This window comes from Marmota marmota, unplaced genomic scaffold, assembly GCF_001458135.2.
Source record: "Marmota marmota marmota unplaced genomic scaffold, marMar, whole genome shotgun sequence".
Lineage (NCBI taxonomy): Eukaryota > Metazoa > Chordata > Mammalia > Rodentia > Sciuridae > Marmota > Marmota marmota.
In genome coordinates, this window is record NW_025999949.1 from 465,466 (window position 1) to 492,116 (window position 26,651).

Genomic DNA, 26,651 nt, shown 5'->3' on the forward strand with positions numbered 1-26,651 from the left:
TATAATGGAAGACTTGAAAAGTGTAAAAGTTGAAGAAGAATCTCTCATGGATTTAACAGAATAACCACTGACATTGATTGAGTCAGATATGTGGTCAGAGTAGTCAGTGAGCTGAAAGTACACATTCCTCAAACCTGTCTTCTTTTGAAACCCACCAGAAAAGGTGCAGATTCAAGGCTTGTTTTCAATGACATCCTTTCCTTTGACAGCTTCTACATTTGCTCAAGCACGAGCTGCTGAAATCAGTGCCATGTTAAAAGCTGTGACCCAGAAGTCTTCTAATTCGCTGGTTTTCCAGACTCTGCCACGACACATGAGACGAAGAGCCATGAGCCACAACGTCAAACGCCTCCCTAGACGGTTACAGGAGATGGCCCAGAAAGAGGTAAATATTTAGGTCAGTGCTTTAGGTTAGTAGTTCCTGAAAGAACTCGAGATGTAGTAGCCTAAAATAATTTGTTAGGGCTGGGTTGTAGCTCAGTGGTAGAGCACTTGCCTCACATATATGAGGCACCACATAAAAATAAATAAATAAATAAAATAAAGGTATTGTATCCATCTACAACTAAAAATACAATATAAAGAAAATAATTTATTAAAAGGAAGACCAGAATACATCATACTCATTATGGCATGATTTTTTTTATTTGCATATTCTTGGTTTAATCCTTTTCCAGCCTTCTCTACCCTCCTGTGTCAAATTAGAGGCAATTGGGTACTACAGATGCTTTTATAATGTAGCATTTGGAACCTCTCTTTTTAAATACTGTTAAAATTATTGAAGGGGCTGAGGATGTGGCTCAAGCGATAGCGTGCTCGCCTGGCATGTGCGCGGCGCTGGGTTCGATCCTCAGCACCACATAAAAAATAAAATAAAATAAAGATGTTGTGTCCACCGAAAACTAAAAAATAAATATTAAAAAAAATTCCCTCTCTCTCTCTCTCCCTCCCTTTCTCTCTCTCTCCTCTCTCTCTGTCTTAAAAAAAAAAAATTGTTGAGGTTTACCTTCTATATTTAATAAAGTTTTTTTTTTAAAAACAAGGTACCATCATCTGTTTGCCATTTGATATTTCAAAGTTAAAAACTTGAACTTGGTTTTTTTGTACTTGGAATTGAACCCAGAGGCACTTTACCACTGAGCTAATCTCTAGCCTTTGTTTTTTTTCTTAATATTTTTTTAGTTGTAGATGGACACAATACCTTTATTTATTTTTATGTGGTGCTGAGGATTGAACCCAGTGCCGAACACGTGCAAGGCAAGTGCTCTACCACTGAGCTACAGCCCCAGCCCCAGTCTCTAGCCTTTTTAAAAATTTTTTGTTTCAAGACAGAGTCTCACTAACTTGTGTAGGGCCTCACTAAATTGCTGAAGCTGGTCTTGAGCTTATGATCCTCCTGTCTTAGCCTCCCAAGTCTCTGAGATTACAGGCATATGCCATTGCACCTAGCTTGAATTTGGTTTTAATTTTGATAACAAATCTGATTGTGTTTTGGCTTCACCAGAATTCTGGATTTGAACATTGTTAAGATTGTTTAAGCTGCTCGTGTCTTTACCAGTCAATTCCAGATATATTTGTTGAGTGGCCTTTTATGTACTAGTGCTCTCCTGGTGCTGGGATTATAGTTCAACAAACTGAAGTTTTGAACTATAAAACTTACAAGTTCTTATCCTTAATGGGATCACAAACTAATAGAGAATTGTTTTTCCTGGAAGTTTAGCTTGACTATAGAAGAGATTTAAAAGTAAAAACTAACCAGTAATTTTTGCTTTCTGAATTTAACGTAAGGTCTCTTTCTTAGAGATAGCACTTAGTGTTTGCCTAACTGAATTAAAATGAGTGGATTTTACCCACTTGGTAGTTTTGGTCTTAAAATTTTGGTTTTAGTTACAATCATACAGGTTAAAACAACAACAAAATCAATGAGCTAGCATTTGATTTATTCTTTTTTCTATTAATAGCCATATTAAGCTTATGTTGCTATGTTGAACATGTTATAAATACTTTTATCTTCGTAGTCCACGAAGGTTGTATAATTAGCATTAGAGTTATGCCTGTCTCTAAAACCTTTATTCTTCCCGTGGTCTCCATTCTCTACCTAAGCTATAGAAACTTCTGAGTTATTAAGTTATTAAGCAAATGAGTGGGGTCTGTAAAGTACTCTACAGCTTAATCTAAAGTTGGTTGTTTGAATTCCTAACATTTAATTTGGTTCTGAGGTGCTTACAAAGTAGGATTTGCCTCTCTTCTTGAACCTATAGGCAGAGAAAGCTGTACATCAGAAAAAAGAACATTCCAAAAATAAATGCCATAAGGCTCGAAGATGTCATATAAACCGAATGCAAGAATTTAACCGTAGACAAAAGAAGAACATATGGTTAGAAACTCACATCTGGCATGCCAAACGGTTTCACATGGTCAAGAAGTGGGGCTACTGCCTTGGAGAGAGGCCGACAGTCAAGAGCCACAGAGCCTGCTATCGAGCCATGACAAACCTTTGTCTCCTCCAGGTATACTTTTCCAGTGGGGTTTCTTTCTATTTTTGTTTAGTCCCTTTATGATGATGAGTTTTTGTTCTGTTTTGTTTTTTGGTACAAGGGATTGAACCCAGGAGCACTTAACCATCAAGCCACATCCCCAGCCCTTTTTTATTATTATTTTTTAATTTTGAAAAAGGGTCTTGCAAAGTTGCTTAGGGCCTTGCTAATTTGCTGAGGCTGGCTTTGAACTTGTGATCTACTGCCTCAGCCTCCCGAGCCATTGGGATTATAGATGTGTGCCACTGTGTCCACCACAATATTGACTTTTTGACTAATTCATGTATGCCAAGTCCTATCTGTGAAGGTGCCCACCTTAAAAATGATTACTCAGGTGCTTCGCTGGGTGCTAGGAGATAAATAGTCTTAGTATAAGTCTATAGTATAAGATAAGCCACACTGAGCCATAACCTCAATCTCTGGGGCATATTTTTTTTTGGCAGGGTGGTGGGTAGAGACAGAATCTTTGATTGAAGTTATCAAATATTTTCTTCACATTTGATCAGCCCTAAATAATAAAAGTGATAGCTAATAATAATAAATACTTCTGAGTGCTTAATGTATGCCCAGCTCTGTTTTAAATTATTTACATGTGTGTTTATTTAATTCTTACAACAACAAGCAGCAAAAGGGAGATAGTTACCATTATTTCCATTTTACAGATGAGGAAAACTTAAGGTACATAAAGGTGAGGTGTTTTACTACCAAGCAGACAATGAGTGGTAAAGTTGAACTTTGATCCCAGGTTGTCAGACTTCAGTGTTCCACACTCTTCACCATTATTCTGTGCTGTCACCCAGTTGTACAAATTCTGATGAGATTCCTCTTGGCCACTGTTAACTGAGAGCAAGGGACTATTGATAGGAAGATTTCTGTGTTAGTGATGGCATCAATTGGTCAGAATTTGCCAGAATCACAGCTGTAATTCACTTTTTAGGGTCAGTTGCTGAGTGTATGGAAATTGCTAACAGTGTTGTGGCAGAGGGCTTGATGTGGGTTCAGGGAGCCTGATCTGAATGTTGGCTGCCCTTGACTTTGTGGCTTTGCACAAGTAACCGTCTCTGTTCCTTGGTATCCTCATCTGTGAAATATGAACAGTAGTATCTGGTTTGTTAGGGTGTTGGGAGAACTAAATGACAGTCCATGTAAGGAGTTAGCCTGTTGCCTGGCACCTGGTAACCCTTCAGTGACTATTAAATATTGTTAGCTCCCTTTATTACATTTATTTCACTGACTCAATCCACGTTCTCTTTCTTATTTAAATTGGTAACCTCTCACTCTCATTACCTCTAATTACTTGTACAGTGGGTAGTCAGAGTTGCATATCATGGTCAAAACTGAGGGTGGGATAAATTAATTGTAATGGTGTATCTCTAGATTCAGTATTATATAATCTTGAGGTTCTGCGTTAGCTAACCAGAGTAAGCAATCTTAGCTTAAATTTGCAGTTTATTGCTGTCTTGCTTGTTCTAGTTTATTACCTTATGCAGATTTGGGGGGTGAAGAAGTTTTTACTTAGAAGTGGTAGTTTGAACTACTTTGAACTTGCTTAATATTATGGGATAAAACAGATTTGCTTACTAAAAAATAGGACATAGTAACTTGCATTTTAAATGGAGATTCACTTTGATTTCGATTGGTTTAAGAATATTTGCTAATGGAATAGGAATGGGCAGGTTTCAGTTTTTGACTTATTAGCTAGCTTTGGTAATTTTTTCTGTCTCTTGGACCTCTAGAGGTTTTCTGATGTAGCTTTTGGCTTCTCAGCAGTTCTGTCCCATGTAAATTCTAAGGAATTTAATTGTGTTTCTCCCTGTGTACAGGATTTATCCTACTATTGTTGTTTGGAGCTGAAGGGCAAAGAGGAAGAAATACTAAAGGCAGTTTCTCAAATGTGTAACTTAGACACAGGTAATCTTGTTTCAAATCTGGGTCCCATTTTAGTCTTAGATACCTATTCATTTCATGAACTGAGTGTCTACTGTAAACATTTTAGAATTTAAACATATATAAAAAATGTGGGAGGTAGTTCTCGGTCCCAGTAAGTATGTTAATTTAAGAAAAGTTGGGGTGGCATTTAATTTTTTTATAACATTGTTAAGTATAAAGTGAGTTATGATTCTGTAGAATGAACTTAGGAAACAACTTGAAACTCTTATTAAATATTCATTTAATAAATATTTACTGAGAACTTACGTACCAGGCTTTCATCTAAACCATGATCCAAACCAAAACTTTTTCCCTCCTGGACAGACAATAAGTAACAGTAGCTAGGCGGGGGTGATGCCGCAGTGCCAACACTCGAAATCACCGTCCTTTGCTTGTGTTTATGTCAGGATTGACATTTGCAGCAGTTCACTGCTTGTCTGGAAAGCGCCAAGGGAGCCTCATGCTTTATCGAGCAAATAAGTATCCCAGAGAAATGCTTGGACCTGTTACATTTATTTGGAAGTCTGAGAGGACCCCTGGAGACAGTTCTGAAAGCAGGCAGTTGTGGATCTGGCTTCATCCAACTCTTAAGCAGGTATAATCCTTTAAATCATTTCCCCATCATTCTGTCATTACATTTTAAATTACCATTGGATGTCAGTAGTTCAGAAATTTAAATAGTACACAAGTTTGACTGATGGTTTGGTATTAGCATATAGTGGGGAAGGGTACATGCATTATGGATAAAGCAAATTTATTTTTATTTTTTATATAAAAATTTTTTACTTAAAAACATTGAACTGACAAGTAAAGTGTAGATATAGTCAAGGTATACAGAGTGATGTTTTGATATGTTGTATAAAGATTACCACAATCAAATTAATTAATATACCCATTATCACTCATGCTATACATTAGACCCCCCAGCACTTGTCTATCTTAGAAAAGGCAAATCTTGACCTCTCATTTTCAGTAAATCATAAGCAGAATTAGAGATGAAAACCAACTTTACTATGCTAAAGATACGAGATGCTGCATTTGGACTAATGTGTCCACCTGCTTGCATTGATTCTCAGAGACTTCACTGCTTGTGAGAGCCTATTTGATAATGAGAAACTATTTCCAGTAATTCTGATGATTTTTAACTCTTCTTTTAGCTTAGCTTCCTTTTTTTTTTAAAACATTCTCACCGCTTTTATATCATACACTGTAAACATTTCCCATTTTTTTCCTTTAAACTTTAAAAAATTTTATGATAGTGGTTATGTTGTTTTCATAATATTTGGCATTTCTTTTTTCTTGTTCAAAAAAGCAAAAAGATTTTTTGATGATGATAAATTTGCTTTGGTTTGTGAAGGGATGAAAATGTGAAAATTTTGAAGGGTAAAGAATAAACCAATAGAATTTGTATACTATATTTAAATTTCAAAATTTAAAGTAAATGTTTATATCCTTAGGATATCTTAGAGGAAATAAAAACAGTATGCCAGTGCGTGGAACCCATCAAATCAAATATCTGTACTCCTAACCCACTTCTGAAACCATCCCAAGAAGAAAGTCAAATTGAACTGGCTGATGAGAAAATTGGCAAGAAGAGAAAAAGGAAAGATGATGGAGAAAATGCTAAATCAGTTAAAAAAGTTATTGGTGATGGAACTAGAGATCCATGTCAGCCGTATTCTTGGATCTCTCCAACCACAGGTATTGTGATCAGGTATGAGTTGAATTCACTGTGAACCTCCTGAACTTTTTCAGTAAAGATTCATCCCATTTTTGCCAGTGGCACAGACTGGCATAATGGAAGTTTCAATTTCAAGATCTTTTCTCTCTTGCAGTGATTTGACCATGGAGATGAACAGATTCCGGCTGATCGGTCCCCTTTCTCACTGTATCCTAACTGAGGCCCTGAAAGTTGCTTCTGTGCACACTGTAAGAGTAAATGTGACTGTTATGTTTTTCCTGGCAAATTTGTGAAATCTAATATATAGTCTCAAAACATCTTGGGCTGTGGCTTTTAAACATTCATCTCATTGTTTTTTTTTTTTTTTTTTTTGGATGGATTGAACCCAGGGACACTCTGCCACGGAGCTACATCCCCAGCCTTTTTTATTTTGAGAAAAGGTCTCACTAAGTTGCCCAGGATGACCTTGAACTTGGGATTCTCGTAGCCTCCTAAGAGGCTACATTACAGGCATGTGCTACTGTGCCTGGATATTTCCCTACTTATTATCAAAGTTTTTTTGTTTTTTTTTTTAAATCTTTTACTTCTAAAAGACCAAATCTAATTGATATGATAGTAAACTGACTTCTTTTTTACATACTGACTCATACTGACTGTTCTCCCAGCTGTCTTGTAGAAGGGTCTTAAACTCTGCTCCATGGGTGGGTAATAGGGCATCTCTAAAAATCCCTGAAATTGTATGCCAGTTTTTAAGTGTTTGACATGAGTGATGCATATTTTCTGGGGTCAGTTTCTCTGATTCTCAGAAAGTTTAATGTAATAACCTTTCTTTGGATAGAACTTTCTGTGGAAGGTTTGTGCTTTCCAGTATTATTGCCATGAGCCATATAAGGCTGATGAACACAGGAACTGTGACTCGAGTGACTGAGGGACTGAATTTGTACTTTATTTAATTTTAATTAATAATTAATTTTAAGTGGCTTATTGTGGCTCATGGCTGTAGTGTTGGACAGTACAGGTCTGGGGCATGGAGACTAGATTAGGAATTTATTCACTTCTTGTTGCTTCCTGATTAAAAGTTCTTCAGTAGCTTCTCATCATATTAAAGGTGAAATCCAAAGTTCTAAATGTGACCTGCATAATCTTGGGCTTTCTTGCTTCTATGGCCTCACCTGCCCTCAGCTTCTACACTTGGGCCATGCTGGCCTTTCAGGTTCTAGAATGTGTCACTTCTCATCTCCTTCAAGGCCTTTGCACCTGTTTTTTTTTCCTGCCTGCTGAACATTCTGCCTTCATCATTCTGCTTGGATAAACCTTCCTCATTCTTCAAGAGTCAGTTGTCCCATTCAGTTTGTATCATTCCCCTTAGTAATCCTTTCCTGATCCCTCAAGTTAAATTATGTCCCTTTTCTTTTCATAGCATCTTGTGTATTTCCTTAGTTTATCTGCTCAGGTGTGTTTGTGTATGTATGTAACATCTGTTTCTCTATTAGAGTAAGCTTCATGATAGCAAGGGCAGGCTGGTCCTCTTATTAGTCTGTCCTAGGTGCTTAGCATAGTGCCCAGATGGAGAAGGTTCTCCATGGTAGCTAATAAATTTTGGAGTGGAACTTTGAATCTAAAAAGTGTGGTTCTAGAGCCTGTACTCCAGACTGCTCAGCTTTGCTACCTGAGTTCTGTGAAGTGAATGGAGCCTGTCTTACAAGTGGCTTCTGTAGGATCTGTAGGAACACGTTCTCTTTAGTGAACCTCCAAATGAATCACAGACAGTGGTTCTCCTAGCATGCACCCATGAGATAGCATGCTGTTTGAAACCTTGCTCATTTCCTTGTTCTCTTTAGAAAAGTGAGGTGCTTGTGCATTTTATCAACATTTCTAAGAATACTACTGTATTAATATATCCTTTACTCGAAGATGACATCTACAGGTACAGATTTGGTTTTTATTTGATGAGGTATATGTTTTTCTTAAGTTGGAGGTAATGAAGGCAATGATAAGAGAAGAGGACAAGGCCTCTTATTGGAATTTGCTCGAGAGAGACTGGGAGTATAAAGTAGCTTAGGTAGGCAGTGTCTCTGAAAATCATGACTATATTTTCTAGTATGTGAAATTCTGAGAGAAGTGTAATACCATGACCATGCTCCTAATTAGAAGAGTACTTAGTCTGGCAGTAATTACTATTTGAAAAACAGTGGCAACTTGCCTACTACCCTTCATGAAATAGTCATTCCCACACACAGAAACAAAAGGGGTGGGTACTGATAACATAATCATAACAAAATTATTAAGTCTGATTCATTATGCATCTGGTGAAGAGAAGCTGTTGTTTTTCAGGGGGAAGAGGACACAGGGGAGACGCCTCACCTTTGGTGGAGTGATACGTGTAAAAACCCTGATAGTGTTTCCCTTCATCACAGACAAGAAGCTGTTTTTGAATTGTTGGGAGGTACATGGAGGAAATGCTGGGTTGTACTAGGAGGATGGGAGGCACGGCATGTGGTTTAGGAGAGCATGTTGCAGCTGGGTGTCTGATGAGTGGTCTTATTTATCTTGCTGCTGTTAGTGATGTAGCAAGAGAAGCAAGTAGAGAAGGTGCCTGAATTCAACAAACAAAACATGGCAATCACCAAACAACAAGCCCATGAGATATTAGTATTCTAAATAACTGGCATTCTGATATTATAAATAAATGCATATGTCAGGTTGTGACCAAAAATCCTTAGTTACTGCTCATGTTTACTAATGGTCATAGTTGTTACAGCTGAGAGAAGCCTATGTGTTCATGTTGTAAAATAACCTTTTTTATGTTCGTTGAAATTTTTTTTTTTTGCAAGAAACTCCTTTTTTTTAAAAAAAAGGTTCTTCTTTAAAATTATCAATTGGCGGGGGGGACAGGAATACATGTTTTTTAAATAATTAGTCCAAAAAAAGTTTTGTTAGAAAATTTGAAAGATTTGAAAATACAAGCATGTATGTTTGTACTGTGAATTACCTCTATAAGCTTGCTTTTTTGCTTGTTTACTTTGTTTTTGTTTTGTTTAAAGGAATAACATCACCGGCAGAAATTCCGGCAGGTACTATTCTGGGGTTGACAGTTGGGGATCCACGAATAAATTTGCCTCCAAAGCGATCCAGAGCTTTGTCCAATCCAGAAAAATGCCAAGGTAAAGTGCTTGCAATACCCCTGGTTTCCCTCATTTTGTTGAACACAGTCCAGTCCTGTTAACAATTCTGTGTTAAAAAATCGGGGATCTTTACCTTCCTCTGCTATGAGGCAGTTATGGTCAGAGGACATGGGAGTGTGTCTTTCAGCTGTAAACCATGGAGCTTGTGTTCATTTTTAATTTTTTTCTGAGTTCTCTATTTTTTAGTATCTAGTAAAACCTGTCTGCAAACTGAATTCTCTGAAATGCCTGGTGTTTCAGAATTTTAATTGTGAGGAAGGGATCTGCACCCGCAGCTGGTCTTGTGCTCAGTGGAAGCCTCTGTTTGACCATACAGATGATCCAGGTTCGAATCCTGGCAAGGCCATCCCAGGTGCTGAAGTATCAGATTTCTTGTATTGACTGATTAGAGATGCCTGAGGAAGCTCATTGGCTGGAGGAGGGAGTAGGTGTATGAGTGGGGCTTGCTAAAATTTTAGTCTAATCTGGGATTTGCAGCAGTTATGATAATGTCTTCTTGTATTTACTATCATTTAAACACCATTAGTTGGAAGAATAATTAAAATTAGCTTGTGAATTTTGGGAGAAAAAATGCAGATATGTGTTCAAAACAACTTTAGATCTTTTTTTTTTTTTTAACCTTTTCACATGTAATTAGATAGCTTACCAAGGGTAATAAACTCCCTGTCAGAACTTCACATAAAAGGTGGATAGCATGAGAGTGGAGTTTAAACATGCATAGGTAAGTTAGTTAATATGGAGCCTAAGACTTTAATCAGTGAGCCACTGTGTCTTTGTTTTTTTAATACCAATGTGGTCTAGTGCAACAATAAAAACTGTAGCATCTACTGTGCTATTAAATGCTATCATAACCACCTGAGCTCTACTTCGTTTCTCTTGCTACTTCAAATCCTTTTTTGGAATGAGGCAGTCCTTCATTAAAACCTTCCTAAGGCTTTTATCTTAATATGAATTAGTTTCAGGAATATTAAAGTCTGCTTTGAGACACATGATTTAATTTCCACTATAAAACCTAACCATCTAGTTAGTAGCATTCCATTAGAACCTGTATTAAGTACTATAATTCCTTTGAAGATATATGAACTACATAAAGAATTAGACTTTTTAAAGGTTTAGTATTATATCAATATTATTAATAAGTGTAACATCTCATTTAGGAAAACAAGTCAAAACAAGGGGTAGAAGTGTATTTTGGTGGGGTGGGTAAACTAAAAAATCAATCCTTGTAGAGTCTTAATTTTAAAACAGTTTCAGTCTGTCTGTATATCTGCCTATTTTGACTTAGATCAAAAAGATCAGTTCTGGTGAAGATCAGTTCTGGTGTGACTTAAACCATAAAGAAGGTGTTGCCTGCTTTGAATGACAAATGATTTTCTTGTGTGTATTGTGAGTTAGAGAGCTTTTTAAAGAGAAGGTACATGAAGAACCTGAGGTGATGACATATATTCTCAGATGCTTTGAAAAAGTTTAATTGATCATTAGGTTCCTAAGATCAGATTTAGTATTATGTGTTTTGCAAATCTTTTTCAATTTCATTAACACAGCACTTCACTATATAAGTAATTGGCTTTCTAGGTGAGAATTAGAAATATAAATCTGGTAATGGGAGTGTAGCTTAGTGGTAGAGCATTGTTTAGCATGCACAAGACCCTGGGCTCAACACCCAACAACGTAGGGTGAAAAAAACCACCAAAATCCCAAATCTGTACAATATTTTCTGTTATCCTATTTGTTTCCCTAAGCATTCACTGATTTGCTTTGATAGATTATTTTAACTAGTCCCTGTCTGCCAGAGAAGAATTTGTAATAACATTGGTCAATGGGGACTAGAGTGTAGTTCAGTGGTAGCGTGCAGTGTGAGGCCCTGAGTTTAATCCTCATCACCCTCTTCCCTTCAAAAAAAAGGGGGGGAGAAAAAAATATTGAATTTACACTGTGCTTATGGGATTATTTTAATCCTTCTCTTTAAGCACTCTTTGGCTATGTAACTTTGCTACCCATAGCACGGGAAGAGTCCAGAATGGTAGGTGGGAGATCATTCCTTTACTTTTTACAGCTCTTGCAAGCACTTTTAGAGCCCAGAGCTGCAATTGACCTCCAGGAGTGCCCAGTTAATGCTCATTTTTGCCATAACTTCTCTGTTTCTGCTTTTGGGTTGAAAACACACCATGTCTTCAGCTGGGCAACTTAAACTTGAATACAAATTTATAAGGCAGACTGAATTTGAAGGCTGTAGCCTTTCTACCTGGTAACCTGTGGCAACCCTGATCTTTTTACTGTCTTCATAATTTTGCCTTTTCCAGAATGTCTTACAGATATTGCCTTTTCAGGTTTGTCCCTTTTTCTTGGTATAAATGTGCACCTAAGATTCCTTCTTGTCTTTTCATGACTTGATAGCTTATTTCTTTTTTGGTACTGGATAGTATTCTATCATCTAGAATATTTGAAGATGAGGTAGTGCTTGCCTGTGCCTTTATACCTTAAGTATCAGCCATCTCTTTTGTCTGCAACTCAGTTCTGTCACTCAGATCCCTGTCAAAGCATTCTGGGTACACCAGGATTGTTGGGAAGGAATCTTGCCACTCCTAGATAGGATGTGAACCTTCACAGCACATAGAAGGTGCTGGAGACTGTTGTTTAGTGTCTCTGTGAGGAAGAGCAACATATGGAAGCAGTTGTTGCTTATAAGCAATTTAGATCTCAGAGCTGTTCGTTAATTTAATTTTCTCCAACTTTGTTTTCCCCTGAAATCTCTCACATTGTGGCCTGGTCACTTCCAATTAATTTTTTTCCCAGCCATCAGACCCACACAGGTATGTGCTTTTGAGTGATGTTTTTGTGTTGGCATTTTAGAATCAGCCAAAATCATGATTTGTCTAACCATTAATTTTTTTAAAAAATTCAATTCAGCAGAATTAGTCTTAAAAGATTTTTTCCCCCTAGTAATTACACAACTGCATGTAGGAAGTATCTTCTATCAATATATGTGTTTATCACTGAAACTCCCCCTTATCCAGTAGAGCACTTTCTGGAGTGGCATGCCTTGGGACAAAACCGTACGTTTCACAGAAAATATGCTCCTCTTAAGGGAATGGAGGAATTTGGTTTTTCAAAAATAGCTTCATAAAAATAGGTTATGAGAGACTTGAGATAAGGGGCAGAAGAAGACATTTCTTAGAATTATCTTAAACATGGAATTCAGTAGTTAGAGCTAATTTAATGTTGCAATACTTGCTTTCTATGCATGAAAATAATTATTAAAGAGCTTAGCAGCCTTTGTGGCTTCATAAACTGTGAAACCAACTGTTAAGAACTTGTCAAGTAAGTTCTGTAGTTAAATAAATACCTATCAAGCCAGGTGTGGTAGCACACACCTGTAATCCCAGTGGCTTAGGGAACTGAGACAGGAGGATCACAAGTTCAAGGCCAGCCTTAGAAATTTAGTGAGACCCTGTCTCAAAATGAAAAATAAAAAGGGTTGGATAAACTAAAAAATCAGTGGTAAAACATTTCTGAGTTCAACCCCCAGTACTCCCAAAATATATAAATAAAATAAAAGCCTATCAAATATTTTTCTTGTCATAAAAGGTATATTGCCAGCATTTAGAGTTTGATTCATTGATTTAAGGATGTGGTTTGAAGGATATTTCTTTTCCTTCTTAGATAATGAGAAAGTTAGACAGCTGCTTCTGGAGGGTGTGCCTGTGGAGTGTACGCATAGCTTTATCTGGAACCAAGATATCTGTAAGAGTGTCACAGAGAATAAAATCTCGGATCAGGTAACTAATAGAGTAAGGATTACTGGTAAAATCATGAATGATGGCTGAAATTTATCATTCTAGAGACCATAAAAAGTGATTTTGTACCTTACAGAGGCTCACAGACTTTATTTTCAAACATTTTATGGATTCTTTATTCATGATATATATTGTGATTTTTTTTTCTGTTCTTAGAAAAGAATGAGCTCTAGAAAATGTATTTTTTATCAAAGTGATAATCTTATGGTTTAAATACATTGTTCTTTAATCATTTTTGCCCCCTTAAATGTTCTCTGTCTCTAATTTCATGGTGAATGAGCTCTCACCAGAGCCAGGTGTTGTATTAGATGCTGGGATAGAGGACTGTAATGTGGCTGAGGTATAGGGTACTGAGGAAGCCTCTGAAAAGGGTTCTGAACCCAGAGTAGAGAAATTGAGGACTGCCTCCAGGATGGTGGAGCTGGTATTTGCACTTACTCTCAGATAGGAGTCAGAATTAAATTAATCATACTTCTTGGTGGGTAGGGTTGAGGCTTCGGCAGAGAAAGGATTTCAGGAAATGAGAACAATTGTGTGCAATGACCCAGGCCAAATGACCCATTTATGTATCTCCTAGCAGGTCAGGAGCTAGGAGTCAATAGGGGGTTAGGGGATGAAACTGAAATGATAAATGGGGGTCAGAGCATAAAAGAGTTTGAGGCATTTAAGATTTTGGACTGATGATGTAGGGCACTATTGAAGGTTTCAAGGCAGGCCATAACATGATGGGATTTCACTCTGGCAGCCATGTGATAGGTGGATTAGACAGGGGAAGGAATGGGAAGTGGCTAGGATCTGGAAGGAGGTCTCTGGTTTGGATGTCTGCAGAAGAGAGCCTTGAAATAATCCAGATGGGATTATTTCAATGATGACATGATGGGAGTCTGAATTGTGGCAGTGTGGCTGGAGTAGAAGAGCTGGGGTTTTTAGTATACCTTCTAGAAAGTAAAATTGAGAAGACTTGGTGGTTGGCTGGAAGTTGAAAAATAGGAAAGGAGACTTGTAGATTAGCTTCTCACATTTTAGCTTGGATTTAGAATTTCAGTTGAAAGAGAGCTAGAGCCATGTACTACTTTCCCCAGGTTCTAGAAAAGTGCCTGTCACTATATTTGCTCAGTAGATATTTGAAATAATGAAAGTATGTTGTTATCCACTCCTTAAATTCCACTAAACAAATCATTTATATAGCATCTTCTATTTTAAATCATTCAGGCCTGGTGAGAAATTTTCTCAGAAGCCAGGGTACTTTTCCAATTGTTGTTATTAATTGTACCTTCTTTTACTTTTTACTTCTTTTACTTGTTTGTCTTGAATTATTTTCTTCCACTTCAGGATTTGAACCGGATGAGAAGTGAATTGCTGGTGCCTGGGTCACAGCTTGTTTTAGGTCCCCATGAATCCAAGATACCTATCCTTTTGATTCAGCAGCCAGGAAAAGTGACTGGTGAAGAGCGACTGGGCTGGGGAAGTGGCTGGGATGTCCTACTCCCAAAGGGCTGGGGCATGGCTTTCTGGATTCCATTGGTAAGTTACTTTTTGATTCCGACTAACAGTTGCAACATTTAAAATACATCCCTAATAAATACCAAGTGCCAGACTTTGGGTACAACTTAGAATCTGAGTGGTATATTTCTGCCCTTAGATCTATAATCTGGGATATGGATACTTCATGGAAACAGTCCTTGGAGCTAGATTCTCATTACTAAGACCTGTTGTGACATATCATAAATTTTTGAAGCTTTTAAAGGTGGCTTGAGTTTTTCACTAATAGCAACAAAATATTGTGTTTTTAACTTGAAGAAATCCATCATAGTTTAAAAGCAAAAGACAACTTTCATGGATATATAGAATATACTTTTTTACTCTTATTTTTAAAAAATAATTATTTTTTAGTTTTAGGTGGACACAGTGTCTTTATTGTACATTTATGTGGTGCTGAGGATCGAACCCAGTGCCTTGTGCATGCTAGGCAACACTCTATCACTGAGCCACAACCCCAGCCCATAGTACTCTTATTTTAAATTTTTTACTAAAATCTATTCTGTTTTTTTTTCTGGTTAGTATAAATATACTTTGATGCTAGAAATTGTAAAAGGCATATTAGAATGTTAGATTGATGTAGATAATTAATTTTTAGCCATTAGTGCTTAGTTCAAGGGACATTCATTTAATGAAATCCAGGAGTGGGAATACTTTAAAGTAATTCCACTTAATTTTTTAATTATGAAATTCAAGCATACAAAAAAGAAAAGATACTAATATAATGGATGCCTGCATCCCTCACCTGCCATCCAGCTGAAGAATAAAACATATAGATTCCCTGGAAGTACTCTGTCCTTTTCTCCAATCTCATTTCTCCTTCTCCTGAAATAATCACCATTCTGGCATTGTGAATGTTTGTGTCCCACAGTAAAATAAGTACATGTGACATGTTTTTAAACTACATACTTCATTGTATTTATGCTTGTCTTTCTTGGTGTGTTCACTCGATACTGAGCTTTTTCTACTTTGGTTGAAGAAGTTCAGGCCATGGATTTTTAGAATTATCTCACCATGTGTTTATCTGTTTTCCTCTTGATGTACATTATGTTGTTTCCCGTTTTCCCCCTACAAACAATTAAGCAATTTCACTTTAAGTTGGTTAAATTGAAAATAGCTCTTGATGTTTCTTTTAGATCTACCGAGGTGCAAGAGTTGGAGGGTTAAAAGAGGCGCTGATGCATTCTCAGTATAAAAGGTTACCTCACATCCCGGGTGACTTCCCAGACTGTCCTGCTGGGGCTCTGTTTGCTGAAGAGCAAGCCAAGAATCTCCTGGAAAAGTACAAAAGGTAAGGTGCTGCCCTTTCTAGTCTGTAATGGTAAGGGGATGAGAAGTGCGGGCGCTCCCTGATGAGCAGTTGGGAGGAGGCTGCAGTAGCTCCTGATGTGTAATGTGGAGTCTTCACAGGCTTGCCTTGAGTTCTGGGTCAGCAGGAAGTAAGGAAGAAGATATTACTTATGTCACAAGATTGTTTTATATGTAAATGGTTTTTATTGACCCATCTGGGTTACAACTTTCCTCCTGGTTATTTGCTGCCACCTGAACTGTGGACCTGGGTTTTAGACACTTGCCAATAGATTCTCATGCCATTCCCCCACTCCATGGAAGCTGTACTTTCTAAGAACTGTTTATAAAAGCAATACCTATTTATAATTTTTTTTTTTTTTTGGTACCAGTGATTGAACGCACGAGTGCTTAACCACTGAACTACATCCTCAGTCCTTTTTTAATATTATATTTAGAGACAGGGTCTCACTGAGTTGCTTAGGGCCTCACTAAATTGCTGAGGCTGGCTTTGAACTTGCAATCCTCCACCTCCAACTCCAGAGCTGCTGGGATTACCGGCATGTGCTACTGTACCCAGTTTTATTTATAAAATTTTAAGAAAACTATTGAAATATGTAAAAAATTCTTTATAAATTGAAGTAGACCTGCCATCTGGTGAAGTCAACACTCTTTATATTTAGTATCTATTTTCTAAACTTTTTTCCTTTTGTGTCCTTCTTTGGAGATGAACAAATGAGGGCCTTTATTTCATTTATGTAGGGAAGTACATATGAACATTAGAAATCTGTATTCCCACTAATTGTAAGTTCCCAGCACAGAAGTGCACTTGTGCGTGCACTCTCTCACACTCTCTCTCATTTTTTTTTTTTGTACTAGGGATTGAACTCAGGGGCACTCGACCACTGAGCCACATCCCCAGCCCTATTTTGTATTTTATTTAGAGACAGGGTCTCACTGAGTTGCTTAGCGCCTTGCTGTTGCTGAGGCTGGCTTTGAACTTGTGATCCTCCTGCCTCAGCTTCCAAAGTCACCGGGATTACAGGCATGTGCCACCATGCCCGCCTTCCCCCTCTCATTTCTTGTGGCATCCTCCATGTGTAGCTAGTGCTGATGCATGGTAGGCCTTAATAGCTTTCATTAAAAAAAAAAAAAAATTATTTTTTGTCTGCTGAATGAGGGAATAATCAAATGTTGTAGTTCCTTGACTGATGGACAGGTAAATAGCTGATAGGACGAATGGTGATACATTCCTGAAAAGCTAGCTCACCAGCTCTTTGAGGGCAGTGGCCTCTTGCTGTATGTCCTGTGTCCTCCCATAAAACACAGTTGAGGTCCTCTATGTGTTTGTGAAATAATAATGATGATAATACTATTTTTCACTATATAGACTTTTTAGTGCATGTACATTTTCCATTGGTACAAATTTTTTAATAAAAGGATTATATTATATTATTTTGAAATCTTCCTTTTCCATTTAACAGCATATTGTAGATAGTTTCCCCATTTTAATAAATATGACTCTAAACTAAATGTTGGCAAACTTTTTTGATAGTGGGTCAGATGGTAAATATTTTTGGCTTTGTGGGCCCTTCGTCTCCATGACAGTAAATGCTGCCATTTTGGCATGAAAGCAGCAGCTGTGGATGACATAAAAACAAATGAGCGTGGTTGTGTTCTAATCAGACGTTTTTTTGTGGACACTTGAATTTGAATTTCATATAATCTTCATGTGTTGTAAAATATTACTTTTCCTTTTTGCAACCATTTAAAAACGTAACAACTGTTCTTAGCTCATGGGTTGTACAAAAAAAGATATGGGCCAGATTCAGCCTGTGAGTCACATAGCTTGCTGGCTGTCACTCAGAGTACAGCTTGAGTGAGTCCCTAGGATTGCAGAGTTGGATGTACTGTATTTTACCAGTGGCCCTTTTGGTTATTTCCGATATCTTGCTGGATGCTTCCGTGAACATCTGTCTGTACACGTCTCTCTGGGGACTTACTCATCTCTCACATGCTTATTTAGAGCCTGCTGTGGGTCTGGTACGATTCTTGATTACAGCAGGGATGAAGCAAAGTGTGTTCCTGCCTTTGTGGACTCATGATCATGTAGAGACTCTGTTCTTGGTGGAATCACATGTTTCTGGGCTGGTGGGAGGATCCGGGAGAGGGCAGGGGGGTCCCTGATAGGATTGGGCTCGGTTCTTCCATTTTCATAGTTGGAGGGTGGACTCTGCAGTCTGACTCCAGATCTAGGTTCCTTAGACTCTGTGGGGGAGATTAGGTGGCATGCGTTGGATTGTGACTGTCTTCTCAGTGAACAGAGTGTGAGGTGCAAGAAAGGGAGCGGGGTTGTCGGAGATTTAAGGAGAGAGGAATTGTAAACAGTTTTCTAAGAGAGTGGAAGATTGAATTGGCTGGAGAAATATAAGCGATTCAGAAGAAGGCTAAGAGAGCATCCACTTGAGTTTTGTGTTTCTTTAGTAAGATTCAGGACTACCATGTGTTCTTCCCCAGCTGTGTTCTGTCAGTTGGGTGCTGACTTGGGCACACTGGAAAGTCACTTAATGGACATGGGCTTTGCAGGTGGAGAGGGTTGAGAGCCCATATAATGGAGGGACTGTCCCGTGATCCCTGGAGTTGTAACCAACAGCAGGGATGAGGGAACAGTGAGGATCACAGAGAAGTGGTAGCAAAGATTAATAGGAGGCTCCAGTGGTTGAAGAATGGGGGTGCGGGGGTAAGTGGGCTGAAAGTAGAGGAGTGATGTGCATAAAATTGAGATTTTAAGGTGGAGCAGAGTTGGCAATGACCAAACCTGAGGGACGGCCAGGGGTGTGGGTGCTTGAGGTGAGATAAAGTAAAAGTAGTGAAGTACAGAGGCCCCAGGGCACTGGAAGGATGATGACTATAGATGCCGAGGCCACTGGAAATGACATTAAGTGTTTTGGGGGCGGAGGGGAAGGGGGTGTGGCTGGTAAATGGGGCACCTGGGAACTTGGTAGAGGACTTGAACAAGGAGAGCGAGCCTGTGGCTTGTCTGATGGCATATGCTTCAGGGAAACTGGAATCAGGAAGAAAAGGAAGGAAAAAAGTGGCCTGGGCATATCAAGACCATCTGCCCACCATGGACCGTGGGCAGTGAGAAGGAAACAGCCATTGTTGGAAAGGGGCTATAGGACAGCAAGAACAGACCTTGGGCTAAATGCCTGTAGGTGACATACCTGGTTTTAAAAAAAGTTGTCCATATTAAGGCTTTTAGTCTACCGTGCCCGTTGTTTCAGTACTGACTTTAGGATCTCACCTGTAGCGAGGGGAACGGTTCCTGTCACTTTCACCATTGTGGGCTGTTGTCCTGTTAATATTGGCCAACTAAGGTGAGAAATGATGTCTTAAATGTTTTGTTTTATTAACTAGTGAGGTTAGATATTTTTATGTTTTTCATTATTTTATGCTTCTTATAAATTACTCATTTATTTATTTTGCTTCTTTTTCTCTTGGCATTTATCTATCCTTCCTTTCCTTTTCTCCCTCCTTTCTTCCGTTCATCCCTCCCTCTCCTTCCCTTCCTTTCTCCTCCCCCTCCCCACACCTTTTCCCTGTGCTGAGGATTGAATCAGGGGCCTCACACATACTATGTGTGTGGTCTCCCACTGAGCTACTTTCCCAGCCCTGCTTTATTGATTTTTAAGTGTTTTTTTCTCCTTTCTCCTTTCTCATATATATTGCAAATATTATTCCCTGCTTTATCTGCTTTACAATTTTGAATTTGTGCATATATTAACACATTTTTTCTGATGTTTTAGACTTTAGTGTTCTGCTTAGGAAGTCATTTCCAATTGCAAGATGTCTGTTTAAAGGACATTACAATGCAGTGGTTAATGCATCCATACTACCTAGGTTCATATCTTCACTCAACCACTAACAGCTCTGGGGTCTTAGTTTAGATAGGAACCTATCCCGTGGACAGCTGTGAGAATTATATTAATGAGGGTAGTGCTAATCGTTAGAACAAACAAACCCCATATGTCAGGAGCTTAACACAAAGATATTTTATTTCTCACTCGTGGAATAATTGAATGTGGTGTTCTTGATCAGGGGATGGGGTTCCAGAGATCTGGGGATCTTCTATCCTTTGGTTTTACCTGGGCACTCAGGGTCTTTGCATACAGCTGGCTGGGGAAGAGTATAGGGGAATATGGGCTAGGCCTAGAAATGATGAGCAGGTCACTTCCACTCACATTCTATTGGCCTGGTCCATTTGGCCATAAGGAAAGCAGTGTTCAGGAGGAAGATAAAATGCATTCAGTGAAAACCCTAGGCAGTGGCTGCACAAGGATTGAATAAGTTTAGATGAATGAAGCACTTGGAACAGAGTGGTAAGTGTTCAGTAAGTATTAGCTATTGTTATTGTTATCACTCCAGCCTTTATTGAATTTATGTTAGTTAAAGTAGGATGGTACTGCCAAACAGGAAGCCATTTCTGACTCAAACCCCACCCCCTACTTCCTACAGTCTGTATTTTCTTTCTTTATCCAATATTGCTGTATACTGAAAGCAGAGAGAACAAGTCAAACATGAACCCTTTCTGTCTTATGACCTAGTGTCTGTTTACTTAAATATGAAATTTTGGAAGAAATGGCTTAAATACCTTTTTCATGGGATTAAGGAGTGTGTGTGTGTGTGTGTGTGTGTGTGTAGTGTTAGGGCTCAAACCCAGGACCTCCTGCATGCTAGGCAAGCACTGTAACACTGAACTACATCCCTAGCCAAGGACATATTTTTTTTTCTTTAAAAATCTACCCAAGGTTTGGGATATAGCTCAGTTGGTAGAGTGCTTGCCTTGCATGCACAAGGCCCTGGGTTTAATCCCCAGCACCACACACACACACACAAAAGTCTACCCAAAATGTGTGTATATTTCATATGGATTTATAGAACTTAAAGGTTTGAAGAATTATCGTGTTCTGCTTAACCAAGTTGCAGCACTACATACACTATGTATAGATGGGCTTCTTATTTGAGGAATTGAGAGAGGCAGCTGTTGTTATCTCTCTGGGTGGGGCAGGTGCCTCTCAGAAAGCCAATACACATTTGATTCAACCTTGAGAGTCTAGCTCAGTGGGCCCGATTAAGCCTACAGGATCATTTCCATGGGAGAATCAGAACACAGCACATAATAAGAAGTAAATGAGGGGAGGGTTGTATGGGCCTGTCTCAGAGTAGATCATCCGACAACCTAAGGATGCAGTCTTAAGATGCCCAGGCCAGTAGAGCCAACAGCAGGCCAATTCCCTACTTCTTGGTCAGGCCTGATTTTCATTAGCTTGTAGTATTTTTCAAAGGCTTTTCCTCATTCACACATTGCTAGAAAGGTCATTTAGTGTGACTGTTGTGAAAAGAAGTTTGGAAGTATCTGTCAAATTTTGAAGTGCTTTTATTCTTTGCCTTAGTTCCATTGCTAGGAGCTTCTCCTATGGATATGCCTTGTGCATGTGCATGTTCCCAGTCATTCATTGCTGAAGTGTTTGTAGAAGCAAAAGTGTGAAAATAACCAAAAGTATTTTAATAGAGGACTGTGTAAATAGATTAAGGTATATTCATATGGTAGAAAAGATACATAGCCTTTTATAAAAGAATGAGGGAGCTTGATGTATTGATATAAAACAGTCTCCAAGATAGTTTGTTAAGCAGAAAAAGTGAAGTTAACAAAAAGTACCGTATCTAGTATACCACCATTTGTATAAAGATAAGTGAAAAGAAATAAGTACATATGTATTTGCATGTACATAAACTGATAATGATGCTGTCTTTGTGGAGGGCAGTAGGGTCACTAGAGGTGAGGAATGAGAAAGAAACTTCACTATAACCTTGAACTTAGAACCTTGTGAATGTATAGGAACATCACTGCACAACTCCAGGGCACCATGCAATTGGAGCTCTCAGGAATGGTCCTCCCTGGGGTTGTTCAGTAGCCACATGGGACTACTTTGTGGGTGCAATATCTATTAAATACCAAAGAAAACAAAAGAACTTGACCAGTAGAGTTGGCTATTATTCTTTATCATACATTTAAAAATTTTTTTTGTTATTGTATATGGACACAATACTTTTATTTATTTATTTTTGTGTGGTGTTGAGGATTGAACCCAGTGTCTCATACATGCCAGGCAAGCGCTCTACCACTGAGACATGCCCCCAGCCCTATACATTTCTTGGAAAGCCATTTTTGTGTGATTGTTGTTTAAATAAAAATGTATTATGATGGTGATGATTATTTTAATTGCCTTGCCCACTTCTCAGTTGTTGAGAATCAGTTCTCTCTTCATTTTTCATTAGACGCCCTCCTGCCAAACGACCTAACTATGTTAAACTTGGCACACTGGCACCTTTCTGCTGTCCCTGGGAGCAGTTAACTCAGGACTGGGAGTCCAGAGTCCATGCCCGAGATGTGTCTTCTGTTGCTTCGTCTCCATGTGGTGAGGAGGGTGACCTAAAAAGACATTGGATGCCTCATGCTCCTGAAAAGTCTCATCAGTCTGAAGTGGGCACATCTGTAAATGACCGTGGGGACCCAGAAGTCATGGACACAGAGTGTCAGGACCAGGCAGAAACTGGGACGGTAATAGACCAGGGTGCTGGTGAGAACCATGATGCTGCCACCAGTAGTCAACTCTGTGTTCTCAGGTGAGTGCGAGTGGCTTCTAGATGCATGTTGGATTGCTTATGTTCATGTTGAACAGGCTACAGGGTGTGAAAGTTATCACTATTCCTTTATGCAAATCCCACGTGAACTTATGGACTTTCTGGAAAGGAAAGCCAGTCCTTTGATGTTTCATAGAGGGCCCAGGAAGACACCTTAATTAGATACTTGATTGAGGCATGGTGCTAACTGATGACCTGATTGAAAATGTTGTCATCCACAGTCCTAGACCTAGTCAGTTTTTCCTGTGACCTATTGCATTTAGTCTTTGCTCACAAAGAAATACCCTCATTGCATGACCCTAGGTAACAAGGCACTCTGTGCATAGAGTGGCTTTCTTTGCTTTATATCACTGGTTAGCGCTCTTCTAGCTCCTTTTGAATTATATGGGTTTGTGGGAGTTAGCAGCCTGTTCAGGGAAACGTGATCTTATAGCAGCTTCCACATGAAATGTGTTCTGCCCTTGGTGCTTTTACAGATAAAGTTCTGTTTATCAGATACCCTGTGCAATATGCTCTGATTTTAAAAAGTGCTCACTTCTCTTGGCTCATACTTATTTTTCTGTGTAGTTAATCTCATGATTTCATAATCTTCTTTCTTACTTTATATATACTGTCTCTTTAGGTCTTTCTTATAAAAATATCAGCTCCTCTTTATTCTCATCTTCTCACTGTGATTACACTTCTAGTATTTTCTATCCCACTCTCTGACTTTTCTCAGCCTTCAACTTCTTAAACCTTTAATCCTTCAGTTTCAGAATATCAGGTACATAAAAAGAAAAATATTGTTACTGAAGAATCTTTTTTTGTGTGTGGTGCTGGGGATTGAACCCGGGGCCTTGTGCATGCAAGGCAAGCACTCTACTAACTGAGCCATATCCCCCCGTTACTGAAATATCTTAATGTGTATTTTAAGTTTTTTTAAAAATCATAGTTTTGATACTTTCTCACGTTGCAGTATTAAAAATCAAATTAACTCTAGCAATGCCTAATCTTCTATTTGAAGATTTTATTCTTTGAACAAAATATCCTCAAATGTGTGTCTCTGACTTCTTGTAGGAGTAGGAAATTACTGAAGCAATTGTCAGCCTGGTGTGGGCCCAGTTCTGAAAACAATCGGGTGGTCCGGTGGGCTGCCAGTAGAGGCCAGCAAGAATTGACCACAGAGGCCCGCCTGTCCATCTTGGACCACTTTCCCAGGGCCCTGGTATGGGTCAGCCTGTCCCTGCTCAGGAAGGGCAGCCCTGAGCCACTCACCATGATCTGTGTCCCAACTGAGGAGGACTTCCTCCAACTCAGCCAGGATCAGCACTACTGTGGGCCCCAGGAAGCCAGACACAGTGATCCATTCAAGAGCATGATCCTGAAACAGAAAAAGAAGAAGAAAATGGAGAGGAGGCAGAACCGAGAGTTTGCTGCTTCCGAGGGCCTGGCAGTAGAGACCCCTGCTGCTGGGCAGGGAGCTCTGACTCTGGGGCTGTGGCCAGGCCCCCTCCCGGGTATGATCACCCACTGTTCCAGAATCCTCCTAGGCTTTGTCACCCAGGGAGATTTTTCCATGGCCGTTGGCTGTGGAGAAGCTCTGGGGTTCGTAAGTCTGACAGGATTGCTGGACATGCTGCCCAGGCAGCCGGCAGCTGGAAGGGGCCTGGTGCTGCTGAGGCCTCCCGCCTCCCTGCAGTACCGATTTGCCAGGATTGCCATTGAGGTCTGAGTGCCGGTTCACCACCTAGCAGGGCGTAGGTGATTTTATTTACAAAGTCCCACAGTTGGAATCTTGCTTTCCTTGTCTTCTGTTTCAAAATATCATGTGAAATTCCTTGAAAAGAAGAATTAAGAATATATATATTATGAAATGATGAAATATTTACATCATTTCATCTCTCCCTGCCCTTGCTATGTAATTGTCTGGTATATGTGGCCAAAAGCTTTTTATTATGATTTTTTTGTTTGCGTAATTCTTGCTGAAAAGTATAATTAAAGTTTTACTTTTTATTGTCCCTTTTTTGTTAGGAGCAAAGAGCTGTGAGGTCCGTTTGAGCTCATAGTCATGTAATAAGCAGCAGTAGCTGTTTAATAAAGAGGAAGAGACTATAAAGATCTGGCTTCTGTACGTGAGATATCAGCCCTGTATGGGCCATGCTCAAACCTGTACTGTAATCAGTATGCCGAGTACGTTGTGCCATAAAGAATGAAATAACAGACAATTTATTGCTGCCTGTATATGATAAAAGTGTTGGCTTGGAATTTAAAGAGGTCTGTGACTTTATGAACTTGACCAACATGTGACCTTGATCACATGTTAACCAACATGAGATCCTAGGAGTTAACTTTTTTTAAGTAAAAAATTTTTATTTTTGTTTCTGTAAAGAATTTCTCAAAGCCATAAAGGAGAATTCTTAGAGCATATTCTAAGAGAGAGAGAGAGAGAGAGAGAGAGAGTCCAAAAGTAGATAATAGTGTAAAGTGTTTATAAAAATCTTTTTGATCCCTGAATCCTTTTCTAAGGAGCACTTTGTGGGATCAGTATCCTTAGGAACACGCTTTGGTCAGCGTGGCTATATGGTACAGTAGCTACCTCTGCAAAGTGATGACTGAAATGACCATCTGCTTTCAAAACGCCACCCATGCAGTCATATTGTCCACTGCAGGTCTTGAGCAGGGCACAAGAAATCTCTTATCCTGCCCCATGGCAGGCTATGATTGCTTTTTTCACTTGGAGAAACTTGGTGGCTCATTAACCTTTATCTACTTCAGTCCCTTACTTCCTGCCATCCTTTTTTCTAACAGAGCCTGAGTAATATGTTTTGAATTTACACGTGCATTAGGCATCATTTCATGTAAATAAATGCATTGTGTTTTTGCAGTCTTTGGGGGCAATGAGTTGGGGACAACCCAGCAAGCCTTCCAGTAGTTGGAAAGCCCTTGAGCCAATGAATGGCTGATGTTTCTCCTCTCACCAAGCTTCTCAGTGTCTTTGTGTCCAACAACAAATGAGATCAAGGAAAATAGTGTATCTAAGTGCTGTCTGTAAACAGAATAAATTAAAATACCACCTGATGTTCAGTTGTGAATATTTTTTGGACCATTTCTCATTGCTTTCGAGGCTCTGAGCCACTTCATCAGTGGCTTAGCTTTCTTGATGACAGAAGTCTGAATGTGCCGAGTGTTGCCTAACCGCATTCTGTATAGCACCTGGGGCCTGCCGCTCTGCTGTGGGTACAGGGGACAGGTCACATTTCAGTTACTCTGCTGTGTGGGTGGTAAGTCAAAGAGTCACAAGCTGAAAGGATAGTTGGTCTGTGGAAAAAGGTGTTTCATGACTAAATAAACTTGAGAAGAGGGATAGGACATCTTCCTGTTGCAGATCCACAATGAATATCTGCTGCCAACATCCTGCATCTCTTCAGGAAAGGAATCTTTTTCTGACTTGTCTATAACACTCTTTTTTTTTTTTTTTTTGGTACTTATTGTCCAGAAAACATTAGTTTTGCAGAATATAACTTGAAAATCTGGAAGGAAGATGGCGGCGAGGGGAGTGCATTGCCCCCGTGTGCTGCTTCACTGTGTGGGAGTATGACAAGTCAGGACGGCTAAAGGATATCTTGTTAGGAATTTCCAGCAATAGTGGGGTGCTCCAGAACCTGGAGGAAGGATTTCCATCGCACGAGGATCGGCTACAGGGACTCAAACGCGAGAGGTTTGTCGCACGGAGGGTAACACTGCTTATTCAGCAAACCGCCCCGCGGCTAGAGTCTGCAGCGCGTGCTGGGAAACGAGGAGATAGCGACGCAGGGATACAGCGCTGCAGTTTCTGCCAGCCGTGCAAGCACCATACTCAGGGCTGAATTCTGGGTTCGAGACTGGGGAAGGAAGCGGTCCATCTCGGTTCTCCACACCGGTCAGACCACAGAGGAGGCCAGCAGCGACCATGTTGGAAAGCTGACGTCACCATCCCTGTTTTCGACTGACCGCAGCGCATTCAGCCATAGAA

General features: G+C 39.3%; 1 protein-coding gene across 2 annotated transcripts in view; it reads left to right on the plus strand.

Annotated features, from left to right (window-relative positions):
• Pop1 (POP1 homolog, ribonuclease P/MRP subunit) overlaps positions 1–25,717 on the plus strand; it is a 34,287-nt gene extending 8,570 nt beyond the window's left edge. For both annotated transcript variants that reach the window (XM_048801895.1, XM_015486331.2), the window contains exons 4-16: positions 210–385; positions 2,262–2,510; positions 4,361–4,448; positions 4,874–5,061; positions 5,924–6,180; positions 6,302–6,395; positions 8,482–8,593; positions 9,192–9,311; positions 12,996–13,111; positions 14,462–14,653; positions 15,805–15,959; positions 22,295–22,642; positions 23,717–25,717. In XM_048801895.1, the coding sequence (XP_048657852.1) occupies positions 210–385; positions 2,262–2,510; positions 4,361–4,448; positions 4,874–5,061; positions 5,924–6,180; positions 6,302–6,395; positions 8,482–8,593; positions 9,192–9,311; positions 12,996–13,111; positions 14,462–14,653; positions 15,805–15,959; positions 22,295–22,642; positions 23,717–24,371 (2,750 nt within the window). In that variant the 3' untranslated portion in view covers positions 24,372–25,717. The remainder of the gene's footprint in view (positions 1–209; positions 386–2,261; positions 2,511–4,360; positions 4,449–4,873; positions 5,062–5,923; positions 6,181–6,301; positions 6,396–8,481; positions 8,594–9,191; positions 9,312–12,995; positions 13,112–14,461; positions 14,654–15,804; positions 15,960–22,294; positions 22,643–23,716) is intronic.
• Positions 25,718–26,651: the final 934 nt, after the last annotated feature.